At 42.9% G+C, this 15,871-nt stretch overlaps 1 protein-coding gene across 8 annotated transcripts in view; it reads left to right on the forward strand.

The window, feature by feature from the left end:
• The window catches only part of WDFY3 (WD repeat and FYVE domain containing 3), a 285,270-nt gene that overhangs the window by 256,838 nt on the left and 12,561 nt on the right, over window positions 1-15,871 (forward strand). For all 8 annotated transcript variants that reach the window (XM_057547043.1, XM_057547039.1, XM_057547040.1 and 5 more), the window contains 7 exons: window positions 3,630-3,721; window positions 3,946-4,158; window positions 6,565-6,712; window positions 8,427-8,581; window positions 9,510-9,668; window positions 12,292-12,471; window positions 15,272-15,454. In XM_057547043.1, coding sequence (XP_057403026.1) covers window positions 3,630-3,721; window positions 3,946-4,158; window positions 6,565-6,712; window positions 8,427-8,581; window positions 9,510-9,668; window positions 12,292-12,471; window positions 15,272-15,454 — 1,130 coding nt within the window. The remainder of the gene's footprint in view (window positions 1-3,629; window positions 3,722-3,945; window positions 4,159-6,564; window positions 6,713-8,426; window positions 8,582-9,509; window positions 9,669-12,291; window positions 12,472-15,271; window positions 15,455-15,871) is intronic.

Consider the following 15,871-nt stretch of genomic DNA (forward strand, 5'->3'; position numbering starts at 1 on the left):
TATAAACCATTACTATACTACCTCATAAAATTCATTAATGGAAAATTCAGGGAATATTCATATCCAATATATTTGAGTGTTTTTTCTTTGTAATATAATTTTTATTAATTGTTCATCAGCAGCTTGAACCTTGTGAAATTGTAGCTCTAGGTGCAATAGGAAAGGCAGTAAGACTCTCAATAGCCCCAGCAAAAGGCGTGAAATTGAGTCTCATTACCTCTGATTGGGCCTGGAGCTCACCCTTGAGCAGCTAAAGAGATCAAGTTCTAGCACTTAGAGTCGGAGGGAGTGGCAGTTCCTCAAGAAATAGAGTAGATGGTGAACAGGGAAAAACAACAAATGTGTGCACAGCATTTGAATATGAATGCACGTTAGTGTTTTATTATGTTCACTTATAATTCACCTTTAGAGAATGCTACTCTCTTCCCTAGGGACACCACTTTCAAAGAGACAGATACAGAGAGGTGCAGAAAGAGATACCCCCAATATTCCAGAAACACTCAGTCCGTTATAATAATCTATGTCACAGAAATGTTCTAGCCAGACTACTTACAAACCCAACCAAATCATCTATTTTTAAATAAGTAAATAAAAGAAAGGTCATGTATGTTTGTCATGCTCACCTTCATAGCAAATCATCCCTCCTTGAAATCACACACTTTAAAAAACACTATTTGCATGTAAGAGCTAAAGCTATAAAACTCTTAAAAGAAAACATAGGGGTAAATCTTCATGATCTTGGATTTGGATCAACAGCATAAGCAAAAGCAACAAAAAAAGATATATTGGACTTTATCAGAATTTAAAGCTTCTGCATCCAAGGGCATTATGAAGAAAACCTACAGAATGCGAGAAAATATTTGCAAATGATGTATCTTATGAGGGTCTAGTATTCAGAATATAAAGAACTCTTACAACTTAACAGCAATAGGATAAGCAACCCGGTTTAAAGGGGCAAAAGACCTGAATAGACATTTCTCCCAAGAAGTTATACAAATGGCCAATAAGCATACAAAAAGATCATTAGTCATTAAGGAAATGCAAGTCAAAACCACAGTGAGGTACCACTTCACATTCGCTAGGGTGGCTGTGATGAAAAAAAAAAAAAGCACACAAACAGAAGATGACAAGGGCTAGTGAGGATATGGAGAAAGTAGAACCTTTGTATGTTTCTGGTCAGAATGTAAAATGGTTCTGCACTGTGGGAAGCAGTTTGGTAGGAAATGTTGAATTGCCATATGACCAAGCAATTCCACTCCAAGAACTGTCCAAAAGAACTGAAAACAGGGACTTAAAGACCTGTACATGCACATTCATTGCAGCATTATTCACAATAGCCAGATGGTAGAAACAGCCCACATACCTATCAATGGATAAACAAATTGTGGAATATACATATAATGGAATATTATTCAGCCATAAAATGGTATGAAATAATGATAAATGCTACAACGTGGATGAACCTCAAAAACATTGCACCAAGTAAAAGAAGCCAGACACAAAAGGTCACATAATGTATGATTTCTACTTACATGGAATGTCCAGAATAGGTAAATCTAGAGAGACAGAACACAGATTGGTGGTTACCAGGGGATGGGAGTAGGGGTGGGGAGGAATGGGGAACAACTGTTTGATTCGTTTAAGATTTCTTTCTGAGATGATGAAAATGTTTTAGGACTAGACAGAAGTGGTGGTTGCACAATATTGTGAACGTACGAAATGCCACTGGATTGTTCACTTTAAAATGGTTGATTTTATGTTATGTGAATTTTACCTCAATATAAAGAAAATCAGACAAAACACTGTTGGTCTCTCCACCCAGAAAAGATGGTAAATGATATAAAAGAAAGAGCAGTTAGGTTTTTTTCCCTGGCTCTGGAGCAATTAGGTTTTTTTGTCTGGTCTTATCTTTGTACCCTTGGATATACATGGAGGGGAACTGCAGAGTATCAGAATCAGACCAAGACATTTCTACAGACCGTTCCCTTTAAATGGCATTTTAAAATTATAGATAGTGCTGATAAAATAAAATTATATCACACAGTATTTAGGGATTATGAGCAAAATTTAGAAAAGTAGATTATATCTCAAGTAGCCTGGGGATTATTATTTGCTTCTTCTTATCAAAAAAATTATTACTTGCTTCTTATTCTTATTAGGCCTAGAGGGCATTTCAAGGAAGGTGGGGTAAGGGCCTGAGAGAGGGGGGAGGGGCTGTAATAATTGATTGTTTTATTTTTTTCTTAAGTTATATGGTAATTTTTCCAACTAAGTCAAGACATTCCTTTAAACAATAAACTGATTTTTGTATCTCTCACAGTTTTATATCACATTGTACAGAAGCCGTGAAATTGCAGTGATGAAAACAAGATTATTTCTAAAGGAAATATTTTTACTGGCCCTTACTTGGAGACTGCCTTTTGTGTTCTAAAATGTGAACAATTATACTTCCCTATGAAAATTTATAATTCAGCTTTTTATCTAAGCAACTGCCATTAAGCTAATGAGTCAAAGTTATTTATAGAGTCATTTTTTCAGTGACCGTCTGATTTGTGCCTAGGAAAACTCTGTAAGCTAAAGTTAACTTTTTGATGTTATTTCGAAAAGAGGAAAAAAACCTATTTCCTCAGATGCCAGTCCCATTTAATGTGTTTTGTTGTCAATAGATTTCATAGCAAACGGTTTCTTTAATATTTTAGAGATTATCTGGCTGTGACTTAAAATAACAGTTTACGTGGAATAAATATTACTTTGTTATGAATTATTAGAACTTGTTTTTTTTTTCTGCCAGGTAGCCACATAGTCTTTCCAAAATTTTTTTTTTCTGTTAAATGATATAACAGCCAAAAGTTATATTGTTTCAGATTTTATTTTATCTTTTTAATGAGAATCCTTACAGCAAAATACATGTGGGTTCTACAGAGCTCTCTCAAGAATTTAAGAATCAGAAATACGAGCGAACACATGTATTGCAAATATTTCTAGGAGACTGTGGTACTTTTATTCTCTCTTAAGCCAAGAGAGCATTCAGACTGAAAATGGCCGAGGAGTTAGATATCCTTTCAATAACCTCTTCCATGTGAATGGCAGACCAGACAAGAAATTCAGTACTAGGTAACTGCTATTGACTCACCAAGCTTAAAGCATTCTGGAAAAGCCTAAATGAACAGTTTTTGAGAAATTGCTAAGGGTCTTACAAATGAGTGGTTTTAAGGGGCTTAAGCATTGATTTGAGCAGTTTTTCCAAACTCAAAACAGGAGACCCATAAAATGTTTCATTCCTGTCGTCAATTAAGTTTCAGAAATGTTGTATCTAATATCCTTCCTAGAGAAGAGCAGTGCGTCCAAGGAGTCTTGCAGGAAAGAAACATGTTTGGGCTTGCGTAACTCAGCCTTTCCTGAAGTCATTTGACAGCGGGGAGCCCCTCAGTTTTGCGAACACTCAGTACATTTCTCCGAGGGAGTGCCCTGAGGAGTCCTCTTGGGGAAATACCAGAGTGGATATCTCTGAGGGTCCTTTCTGTGGTAAAGTTTTATAGTCCTGGTAATGAAACTAACCCACTATTTCTCTGTTGCTTTACTATTTTTCTCATTCTTTTATTTTCTCTTTAATGTATCCAATTGCACAGGTTGTAAACAAAATGGCACCAAGCTTGGAGATGTTATCCTCCCACCCTGGGCAAAAGGGGACCCACGAGAATTCATCCGAGTGCACCGTGAGGTAATGGCAGCGCGCTCTGCAGTTGAACTGAGATCTCACTGGGTCACTGAGCACAGTACAAAGAGAGGACCTTGAGCAATGTATCCCCCGTGTGTTTAAGTCACTAATGTCGTTCGTATGAATTTTAGTTATTCTGGTTCCTATAGACCACTGGCGAATTCTTTTACTTTCTAAGGAAGTAATAAAAGCCCGCCAGTGACTGAACCTGTGTTTTGAAATTACAGGCTTTGGAATGTGACTATGTGAGTGCCCATCTGCATGAGTGGATTGACTTGATCTTCGGCTATAAACAGCAAGGTCCTGCTGCAGTAGAAGCTGTAAATGTCTTCCACCATCTTTTTTACGAGGGTCAAGTGGATATCTACAACATAAATGACCCACTAAAGGAGACAGCCACCATAGGGTTCATTAATAACTTTGGTCAGATCCCTAAACAGGTATGGATGTTTTTTCCTTATCATTGATGTTTTCTGTTACATTTTTTTAAGCTCTGTAATATTTCTATAGATGGTAGATGACCATATAATAATTAAGTTTAGACTGAGTTTTTAATTAAGAACCATAAATACCACCCAATAGTTTCAGTAGGTCCCTAGATGATTACTTTCTCCTCCCTTTTACAGTCCAGATAAACGGAAATTTTGCTGGTCAAAGAGCATTTTTCCTCGCAGGCTAGTGCTTTCCTGTACCCACACAGTTCCTGGCAGGAAGACGGGAAGAGCATGGCCAGGGAAGCAGATGTGGCCTTGGAGGCCGCGGGATACACAGAGATGGGGTTTCATCCCACGGCCAGTAAAAAAACCAATGCTGACTTTAAGCATTGTCATATAAGGTCGTAGTTAGACTTTAAAGATCCCTCTGGTCACAATCTTACACATGCACATACTGTAGGGGAGCCAGATGAAGAGCAGGAAGCTCTCATAGTGGTTCAGGGAAGAGACAGGTAGCGGTGGTTTGGATTTGATGATCGCTGTGGGTCTGACAAGCGCTGGGGTGTGAGAGTGCACACCATGATTACACCTAGGCCCGGCCCTGCACCAGCTGCTCCAACCACTATCTGGAACCTGGCGAGGAAGACCCAGACCCTCTCAGCACCCAGACGCTGTAGATCTCTCACCTTCGGCAATGAGCGAACCTCTGTTAAGGGAGTTCGTCCCTTCCTTCATCCTCATTGTCTCAGGCACACCAGGAGGGCAGAGTGCACCAGAAGAGACTGCAGCACAGTGGAGAAGGCTGGCTTTGCCGCCCCTTCACACCACCACCTTTTCCCTAGTGCCCTGGCCTCTGCATTTTGGCCCTGGCTATCCTTCTTTGTTCCTGCTTCAGATATCTCTCCTGGAATCCCTTTTTTTTAGGTTAACCAACTTTGAGGTTTCCGGGGTTGACAGTTGGGAACACAGAACAATGGCAAGTCTTTGTTCGTGGAAAAGCCGTGATAGACAGCGGGACACCCTGTAACTGCACCACTCACAGTGTAATCTGATTCCCCAATGCAGGAACCATGTTTACTTTTAAAGTGAAATGCTTGTTGATAAACTCTAATCATAGCAGAAGAACCTTAGCCATTTTTTGAGGGTTACAAGTGCGGGAACCGTGTTTCATACCTTTTGGGAAACAAATACTCTGAACAAAAAAATCTAGACACATGCACTGTTGCAGTATTTTTGTTCCACTTTTGAGTTTAAGAGGCAAATAGTCTGGGAGATAGAGTTTGGATACTAACATATTTCTAGGACATTCCAGGAACTAATAGAGAGTACTTCCAAGTGTAACGATCCTAGAAACAGCTAAGCTTTGTGATCACCATATTGATATATCCTTATATACTCTAGCCTGGCCTGCTCTGTCCTCAGGTCCTTGTAAAGTTCTTCAGTAAATGTTCATTCATGAACATGCTTTAAAGTATGTGGGTCTTTTTATAGAACTTCAGAGTCTTATCTCATTATTAACATTTATGAGAAATAACAGAACCCTGATCCTAAGCCCTGTATGTAGATAAAGTGGGAATTATATGTTTAAAGTTTTGGGAGCCTAAAATGTATATCTTTCTCTATACAAAGCATTTTTTCTATTTTTTTCTCCGGGAAATCCAGAATGTCAAATTCACAGAGTGTGATGGTGTTGTAGTCATCTTAAATCTCATTTCATCTAAGGTTTTCCAGGTATCTTCTTCAAATATCAGTTGTCCATCAAAAACGAGTCTGCCTATTTTGATGATCTATGGTATTTTAAGAACAGTCATCTTAAATGTATATTAAGACTTTTCAATTCTTTTAGAAATACTGAACAGAAATGCCAAAGATCTTCTTTTCTTTTTTTCCTTTACAACATTGCAAAGTAAAAAGAAGACAACCATGCTCACACTGTCAGCAAATTAGTAGCACCTAGACGATACAGAAATGATGTCACATGCAGAAAGCCCATGTTGGAGCCAGAAGTAACCCAGTTAGAGAGAATGGCTGCCTGCCCTCAGTGGCACAGAATGGTATCGTGCTCTAAGAAACTGGTTAATTTTTAAACATCGCTGGAAAATAGTTGTCAACCTACTGTCATTTGAGGAGATTAATTTCCTTTTGAAAAATTCTCCTGAGCTCAGTGTAGCACAGAGCATGCTGGTAACCCAAGCTTTTGTGTAGGAGTCCTGTCCCCACTGACTGCGGCATGAGGTCTCTGGCAACCTTCTGAGCCTTTTTAAATTTCTTTCCTCAAGTGTCAAATGTGATAATGTGATACCTAATGGTTGTTGTGAAGCTTCAGTGAAATAACAGCAAAATACCTGGCATAGAAAAGGGCTTAATAAATGTTAGCTTCGGTATAAAATGTGTCATCTTCTCTCATACCAGTTATTTAAAAAGCCTCATCCACCGAAGCGAGTCAGGAGTCGACTCAACGGAGACAATGCAGGGATCTTGGTCCCACCAGGATCTACCAGTGACAAGATCTTTTTTCATCATCTAGACAACTTGAGGCCTTCTCTAACACCTGTAAAAGGTAAAATGACAGGAAATAAGCTTTTGATTCATGATTCTGTGGGATTATTTAATAATCCTAGTTTAACAATAATAAATTTGCTTCTCAACAATAGCATAATTTGTAATAAGTGCTAAATCACCAAATACTTGTTAGATTTTCCTTTTCCGTTTCTTCTTTTGGCCTATTGGATTTTGCATCAAAAAGAACCCAACAAGTTTCTCCTCTCTGCTAGGATAGTGAAAACTCTAATATACCAAACCTTATAGTTCAACTTTATATTCTACATGTAGAAAAACTTCTGTCATCTTCATTTACACATGTTCCACCAATTTAGATCAGTAAGAAAACTGTGTTTTTAATATGCCAACTAAAAGCCTCTATCTTTTATCTAATGTTATCTTAAGTTATCTTAAATTACTTTTCCAAGTAGATTTTTTTTCCCTTGTGTTATCGAAAGTGGGGTCCAGCTGCTCGCCTCTCAAAAGCCAATAAAGAGGCAAGGTTGGTGGAAAGGGAAGTTTGCTTTATTTTGGATGCCAGCAACTGTGGGGACCGGGGTGGGGGGGACTCCTGTCCAAAGGCAACCCCCCAACCCCGGCACTGACAACCAGTGGGCAAGAGCTTTTGTAGACGGAGGGAGGGGGCTGCGTGCAGAAACAGCACAGTCGGCTCTGACAGTCATCTTGAAATTGCTCGTGCAGTGGCCTGACCAGCATCATCTAGATTGTTTTAAGTACAGTTAATCAGTTCAGTTCCAGGGTTGGTTTGTTCCCGTTTCCTTGGGGCCAGTTCTCAGAATTTTGGCAGCTTATGTCATGGCTACAGTCTGGTCATCGTGTAGTTAACTTCTTCCACCTGGTGTGGGTTTCAGTATCTACAAGACAGCTCACAGGACACGGCTCAGACCATTATCTAGAGCCCTTGAGGAGGAACTAAAGGTCCTTGACTATGCTTAATGGCTAGACTATTAATATTTGGTTTCCTTTGACTGTTTTCCTTTGTTTCTGCATTTTCTCACTTCTCTAATTAAACTTATCCTTTGGCTAAAGTTTTTCCACAGACAGAGGCAGGCGGAGGACATGGGGGTGAGGGGGAAGGACCACAGGGCGCTGCTCCATTTCGCTTAGAATGAAAAACTGGTTTACAGAGTCTTGAAGTTGTCACTTAACTCCAAAACTTGGAGCATCAAAGTCTGGTTAATTGGATTGGCTACCAGCTCTCTGCCATTTGTCTCATTCCACAGACTCTGCCCCGTGCCAGCTCCAGCCACTGCCCAGAGATGGTTGTGGAGCACTGGTGTGGTCGGTCGGCAGAGTCCTCGGGCAGAGCCGGGCTTCTCGGGGAACGTCACGGCCTTCCTTCAAGAAGCCTCAGGCTGAGAGGTCCTGAAGGCCTAGCTTGGTTGACGGTCTGTACAGCACTCTGGGGAGCACCCCACATCACTCTGGCAGTCCTGGAGATCAAGAAGGCGGGCCTGATGGCTGGGAACCAAACCCAAGCAAGTGTCCAGAAACAGGCAGGCTGGAGACACCAGTCAGGGTCGATGTCCGCCCAGCAGGTCTGCGGAAGACTCAAAAGCCAAGCCCTACTTACTTCTAAGGTCATTTTTTCTTAATGTAGGTGTCAAGATGCTTAATTTGTATGAATATTTGAGATCCCTTTACCATCCCCTATGGGATAATGAAGTTAGTTTTCCCTGTCCTTGTTCTAATGTGTTGATTGTTTTTTATAGAACTCAAAGAGCCTGTGGGACAAATCGTCTGTACAGACAAAGGCATTCTTGCAGTAGAACAGAATAAGGTTCTCATCCCACCAACCTGGAACAAAACTTTTGCATGGGGCTACGCAGACCTCAGCTGCAGGCTGGGAACCTATGAGTCAGACAAGGTTTGCATTGTTTATTGGCTCGCTCATTTAATCTTGCTCTTCCGTGGTCTGGATATCCTGCTTAATGGGGATGGGGAGAGCCCAGGCCAAGGGCTTCTCAGCTGTTCCTCCACAGCCCAGAGGAAAGGAGCGCTTCACTGCATCAGGTCAGGATAAAGGAGCTAGTGGCCAAGTCATGTTTCCTGCAGAAAAGCCTCTCTTGGAAGGTTGTGTACTAGGGGCTAGCAGTTTCCCCCAACTCAAAGAATTCCTCCAGGAGGTCCTAGCCAACCAGGTATTTAATATTTCTGCCAACCAGAAGAGCTTCCTTTTGAGTCACCATCCGGCCCACTAATCATTTCACTACTCTTAAATGGCTGGCAGAATACCTGCCCCCCTTCCCCCAAGAAGCAGCAGCTACTGTTTTGAGTCCCATAAGCATCTCTTGGAGAGGCAGCATGTAGTGACCCTTTGGTGTCCTCTGTTTGCCCTTGACAGTCCTCTCCTGAACGCACGAGGGGCATAGTCTGTGCAAGTCAGTAACAGTTGTATTTAGCCATGCTCTCATGAACAGCAGCACTCATGCTTTCCTTTTGCATTCTACCTGGCTCCAGCAGACGCATGCTTTCACCAGATCACCCCCTGCATCTCACAGAGCATCATACAACCTGAACGTCAGTTTCCCAGACTGGAGAAACTGGAGACCCCCATTCTGAGCAAAGTTCTTATTATGGTTTTTAACAGCAACTATAGTTAGGAGGCTGTAGGGAGGAGTTCAGAGTAGAGTTTCAGTAAAGTGTTGCTAAACTGAAGCCAGTCCAGCACATGCGCAGCTATTTGCCTGGGGGAGACCTATATAGAGGTTCTCCTTCGCTCGGTATGTCCGTTGTGTCCCAGGAGTTTGTCGTGCTTGATGGCATGCGTGTCTCACATCTGTTCTATTTTACAGGTAGTGACAGTTTATGAATGTTTGTCAGAGTGGGCCCAGATTCTCTGTGCAATCTGCCCCAACCCCAAGCTGGTCATCACAGGTGGAACAAGCACGGTCGTGTGTGTGTGGGAGATGGGTGCCTCGAAAGAAAAGGCTAAGACCCTCACTCTCAAACAGGTAACAGGATGTGTAGGAGATGGACGTAGTCCATCCCAGGTGCCCACACTCTAGAGAAACTAGAAAGTGTCCTTAATTCCAAGGTGATGTAGACATAAATGGACAAAACCAAACAATGTATGTTCTTTTGCTAGAAATGGGTCTTAAAAAAAGGAAATGAAATCAGAAGATAACTTTTTCTGAAAATGATCCAAGCTGTCCTTTTTTAAAATCTGAAGTAAGTTGTCTTTAGGTAATTTTTATTTTAATATATTTAAGTAATATAAATGTTTCTCAGAAGTTATATGTAGGTTAAATTTTTGCAAACCAAGTTATATTTGCTACTGATTCATAATAACTTCTTTTCTGGATGATTTTCATTCATCTAGACCATTAAATCTTTGATTCTTTTGTTTTTCTGTTTCTTCATTAATCATAATGCTTAAGAACATGACAAACTCATGAATGTATTCAGAAGAAACACTGATGATATTATTAACATGTATTTTTGGTCACGTGTAGTGACTATTATAAATTTTTAATCAAAGCAAGAATCCTTTTATAATTAAGTTATCATCTTTTTTTTTTTTTTTTTTTTTATGGCTGTGTTGGGTCTTCGTTTCTGTGCGAGGGCTTCCTCCAGTTGCAGCAAGTGGGGGCCACTCTTCATCGCGTTGCGCGGGCCTCTTCACTATCGTGGCCTCTCTTGTCGCGGAGCGCAGGCTCAGTAGTTGTGGCCCACGGGCCTAGTTGCTCCGCGGCATGTGGGATCCTCCCAGACCAGGGCTCAAACCCGTGTCCCCTGCATTGGCAGGCAGACTCTCAACCACTGCGCCACCAGGGAAGCCCCAAGCTATCATCTTTTAATATTTGATATGTGAATTTACCATAAAGGTTTCTATCTATTTATTGATTGATTGATTGATTGATTGATTGGCTGTGTTGGGTCTTTGCCACTGCACTCAGGCTTTCTCTAGTTGCATTGAGCGGGGGCTACTCTTTGTTGCGGTGCGTGGGCCTTTCACTGCAGTGGCCTCTCTTGTCATGTAGCACGGGCCCTAGGTGCGCAGGCCTCAGTAGTTGTGGTGCGAGGGCTCAGTAGTTGTGGCATGTGATCTCAGTAGTTGTGGCACGTGGGCTCAGTAGTTGTGGCTCATGGGCTCTAGAGCACAGGCTCAGTAGTTGTGGCGCACGGGCTTCGCTGCTCTACGGCATGTGGGATCTTCCCGGACCAGGGCCCGAACCCGTGTCCCCTGCATTGACAGGCAGATTCCCAACCACTGCGCCACCAGGGAAGCCCCAAGCTTTCTTTTTAATGGAGTTTACATCTAGGTGTTTTTTTGATACACATTTGAAAAGTAGTGTTAACAATATCTGCCATTCATTGAGCACCTGCCATGTTCAGGGCACTGTACTAGGGTTTTAAAAAACGTAAAAACTCCAATCCTGAAATTCTCCAAGGTCGTTATTAGCCCTATTTACACCTGAAAAAACCGCAGCTTACAGAGGTTAAGGCACATGTCCACGTCACACTTTGTGGTAAAGCCAGGATATAAATGCAGTTCTTCCTGACTCCAAAGCTATTTTAAAGCCAGGTTCAAACAAACAGTGATGTTTTAAGTATCTGTGGAAAGAACTGAGCCCCTCGTACTTACACCAACGACCGTCTCTGTAGTCCAGAAGCTTCACTGGTTGCTGGGTCTACAGGTGAGCCTGTAAGAGACACGGTCTCGACGTGAACAGGTAGAAGGCTGACACGCAGTTTGCTGATCCAAACGCTCCTGCTTCCAGTGTTTTCAGTTTAGAAAATGGACTTCGAAGCTAGTGTGCCTGTATCCCCTCAGTAGAAAGTACTTCTTACTTAAAACAGCCTTCTGGCGTTTGCTAAGTATACAGTAAGGGTGTCTGCATCACCAAAATTTTAAGCCAGCTCATTAAGTAAATAGTAAATACTCAGGAATTCCTAACAGTAATCTGAATCTTTTCCTTCAAAATGTTTATTTTCCCACATTGCCATTTCCCTGGATCCTGTTTCTCTTCATATTCCAGCAAAAGAGAAAAGTTTTTATTCTAGTTTGAAGAAGGGGTCCCTCTCGGGCACAGGAGATGTCCAGGTGTCTCCAGTTCAGTAACAGATGCCCAGCAGACGCATCAGGACTGCATTTTCCTGTATCTTTCTAGGACCACGTACTACACCCATGCACTAGGATTTTTAAAAACCCATCCAATTGTAGTTCCTTAGAATGGACTTAGAGGAGTTGATGGCACAAAAGAATAGATTCCGAGTTTAAATTCTGAATTTGGGGGCCATAATCGATGCATCTCCACGTGGAAAAGGTGTGAAGAAACCCCAGCTGGGTTGCAGTTGCCATCTCTCCTTCTAAGGTACTGGCCCGAGTCCAGGAGAGAAGTAATATAAAAGTGGAGATTAGAGCCTCCAGAGTCCTCCAGACTTCTATCTTCCCCCTGGTGGGATGAGGCAGGGACAGTGGCAAGAAGAGAATGAAGACCTTCCAGATACTGCTGTGCAAGGTTCCCCCTCCCAGCACGTGCACCTGTCAGCTCCCAGCGCGTCCGGTCCTCCTGGAGTCCCGTGCAGAGCACTGCCACTGTGGTCAGCTGGTTTTGTCTGTTCTCCTTTTAGGCCTTACTTGGCCACACTGATACTGTCACCTGTGCCACCGCCTCATTAGCCTATCACATCATCGTCAGCGGGTCCCGTGACCGAACCTGCATCATTTGGGATCTGAACAAGCTGTCGTTCCTAACCCAGCTCCGAGGCCATCGGGCTCCCGTGTCTGCTCTCTGTATCAATGAATTAACAGTAAGTAGTAAATTGGCCACTTGGTTTCTATGTAGGAAGACAAATAGCTCTGGCCTACATAAATAAAAAATGGCTCTAAGTGTTTTCTAAGTTGATAGGCATGCATTTTATAAAAGCCACTTGTTTTAGATGTTGTTTGCAAAAGCGAATGGACATTAAAGTTTGTAACCCAGAGAGCAGTTTTGTCTTAAAATCCAGTCACTGCAGCATACTTTAAAGAGCAAGATTTGGTTCAAAATAAAACATTCTAGAATACGCTTTTTTTAAAAGCAAGGAATTTGTGGGATTTGTTAAAATTGTTGAAGTTTTATGAAATATACTCAAAGTATTTATTATATAAAGTGGAAAGAGTAACATTTGGGTACCCAAACAAGAGAAAAATTCTCGTAAAACTGTTTTCTAAACAGATTCCAAAGTTATCAAAGAAATTATCTTTTCTCAAAAATACAATGAATCAGAAGAAAATAAATACACCGGCGTAGAAGCCCCCCGTGCAGACTGAGCAGGGAGGGGAGGATAGTCATTGCCGAGTCGTATTGGTAAACAGGGGACGCTAACGGTAGGTTTCCAGAGACTGAGGTCTCTGTGTCCAAGGGACAGATGATCCCATAGGCAGATCAGTCCTGCAGATCAGCCAGCACCCCCACAGCCTCATCGCTTCTTAGCTCTAAACATCCATTCCCACTCTTCCCCTCAGCCCTGCCCGGGATCATGCTACGTGGCGCAGAGTGGTTCTAGCCATGTCGTACCATCACCCACAGGCAGCTTTCCTTCTGAGGGAGGCCACATCTTTAATTTCTGCCAGAAGGTGCTCAGTACTATGTTTTTAGTCAGATACCTTGTAGCCACTCAAAGGAAAAGGGAAGTTACTCAGTTCTAGTTAATGGCACTTGGAATGTCTCATAATAATAAGGGTAATCAGAGTTGGGAATGAGTGGGAGCGTGTGGGGATAAAAGAGTCAAATTTGCTTTTGGTATATTTGAAAGGCTTAAAATGTCTTTAGAACAGCACCTTGGGCTGGTCCTACAAGCACGCTAAGAGGTTTATGGAAATGTCAGCGCAACAGAGCCACTCTGACCCCCGCTGTGTTGCTCTGAGTCAAGTGCTTAATTGCACTATTTCAAGCACTCTGTTTTGGGGCTGTTCTTCACTCAAATGCTGACAATTTTATTTATAGTTAGTTGTTATTTGAGCCAGCATACACCCATTGGATTGCAGTAGTTGCTGCGGACACTACGGATGTGTTTGATTTTTCCCTTTTAAGATGCTTCTGTAATCTCTTCATAACTCATGAAAAGATTTCTGTTTGTTATGTTTTTTCAGCCATTGTCAAGCCTACTTCATTCTACACTTTGGGCGTAAGCTACACTGCAGCTGCCCTTGGTTCTTCTTCTTACTCTCAGCCCTCATAACCACAGGGTTTGCTCTAATGGAGGCACCCTGGAGTAATTGCAGAAGGTCTTGCGTGGGGCAGCGTGGAGCGGCTCTCCCCCGTCTCCTGCAGAGACTGAGGCCATTGGTTAAAACTCAGCTGCTGACACGCATTGTCAGAGGTGGTTCAGGGGCTGATACAGAGGTAGACACAGCAGTGCTTTGCTAAGTATTATTTTTGTTTGGGTTTTGGTTTGGTTCTTGCCACCTTGGTAGACTAAGAGCAGAGGGAGGAAGGGGACGGGGCCGGGGGTGGGGGGAGAAAACAGTAGCAAGACCAGCACAGACAGTGGTTTGGAAAAGCCCCAGGCCGCCTTATCATGCCACCCCTGCCTCCCCTTTACCTTCTTTCTTGCGTTAGTACGGCTGTTCAGTTTCTACCTTCCCTCTGCTTTTGATGACCATCTGCCAATTTCTGTAGGTTCTCATGTGCCTACTGCCTGTACTGAAACTCACCAAATCATTTCTGAAGCCACTACCTAGCATCAAGCCAGTCAGGCTGTCTCAGGGGTAAGGGAGGCCGCATGAGATGGTGAATAAGCTTTGGGATGTCTAAAGGGTCCACCACACTAACTGACACAGAGTAGATGCTTCAGGAAGTGTCTTACTTCCTTTAACAGTAGTGGATTGTATTCTCACCAGGTTGTATTCCCCCCAACCTGGTAGAATTTGAAGGAAAAGGTTAGTTTTTTCCCATCTTTAGAACTCATGAAAATCTGAGTTATCAGCTCAGAGAGTCTTAGGGTTTATTCAGTTTGCCAAGAAATGACCTATATCCTAGTTTTCTTCTTTTTTTCCTCATTCCCCCACTCTTATTGTGAATAACAAATTTTTAAATAGGGTGTTAACAATGTTACCAGGATTTCATCTTTGCACTAATTGGAGAGAGTTACAGCTGTACATGGACTGACAGATTTCTCTTCTACCCTATGGTTTCGGTGATTTGGCTCATTTGATAAAACTAAGTGGATTCCTACCTCTCAGTGGAAGGTACAGATAGATTTTGTAAATAGCGGGAGGAAAAAGAGCAGTTCGTCACCCCTCAGGTTACCGACAGCTTTGACTTGGAATGAAGGGGGCTCGGCACTGCGCGGGGACATAGGCTGGGAGCGTGGAAGGGCTTCCGCCCCGTCTCCACGCGCAACCACCTTGGCCGCAGCCTCCACGCGACCCCAGATCCTTAAGGAGGCCGCTGTTTGGGGTATTTTTTTTTAAGTCGGCAAGCACTGGCTTCCAGGCTACCTCGGAAATTCCCCAGTCACTAGTCAGAGGACTGAGAGGGTTCCAAAGAGCGAAGCCAAGGATTCCGTTTGCTTCTGAAATGAGAACGTCATCTGGAGTGAGTGAAGTTTCCCTTCACCTTCTCAGGGGGACATCGTGTCCTGCGCTGGCACGTACATCCACGTGTGGAGCATCAATGGGAACCCCGTCGTGAGTGTGAACACATTCACAGGCAGGAGCCAGCAGATCATCTGCTGCTGCGTGTCGGAGATGAACGAGTGGGACACACAGAATGTCATAGTCACAGGACACTCAGACGGTGTGGTCCGGGTAAGTCGGCTGTGAGGAAACGCATTAGGGTGTTTGCTGCCGTGGTTCACCTGAAACTTCTGAAGCTGTCCACAGTTGAGGGACACCTGGAGGTTGTCGTATCGTTCAGCAAGCTCTCGCTCAGATGCAAACAAACCTTGGCCGTGGGGTTATCAGACGCGGAGAACATCTGTGACTCGGCTTCTCTTCTTCCCATTAGGTAGATCTATTAGTGCTGCTAGCCACTTGACAGCTTGACACAAGCAGATCACTTAAACACGATTTCCATGTCACGTCGGGATTGCTAAAAATGTCAGTTGCATAAGTATTGCCTTTTCAGCTTGTCAAACGGCTTCTTAGGGAAAACGGGGACTGTGTCTCCTCTGCAGAGACTCACTGAGCTAGAAAATGCTTCCAGGGGCCTCAGGTCATCCATTC

Source organism: Balaenoptera acutorostrata, chromosome 5 (genome assembly GCF_949987535.1).
Source record: "Balaenoptera acutorostrata chromosome 5, mBalAcu1.1, whole genome shotgun sequence".
NCBI lineage: Eukaryota > Metazoa > Chordata > Mammalia > Artiodactyla > Balaenopteridae > Balaenoptera > Balaenoptera acutorostrata.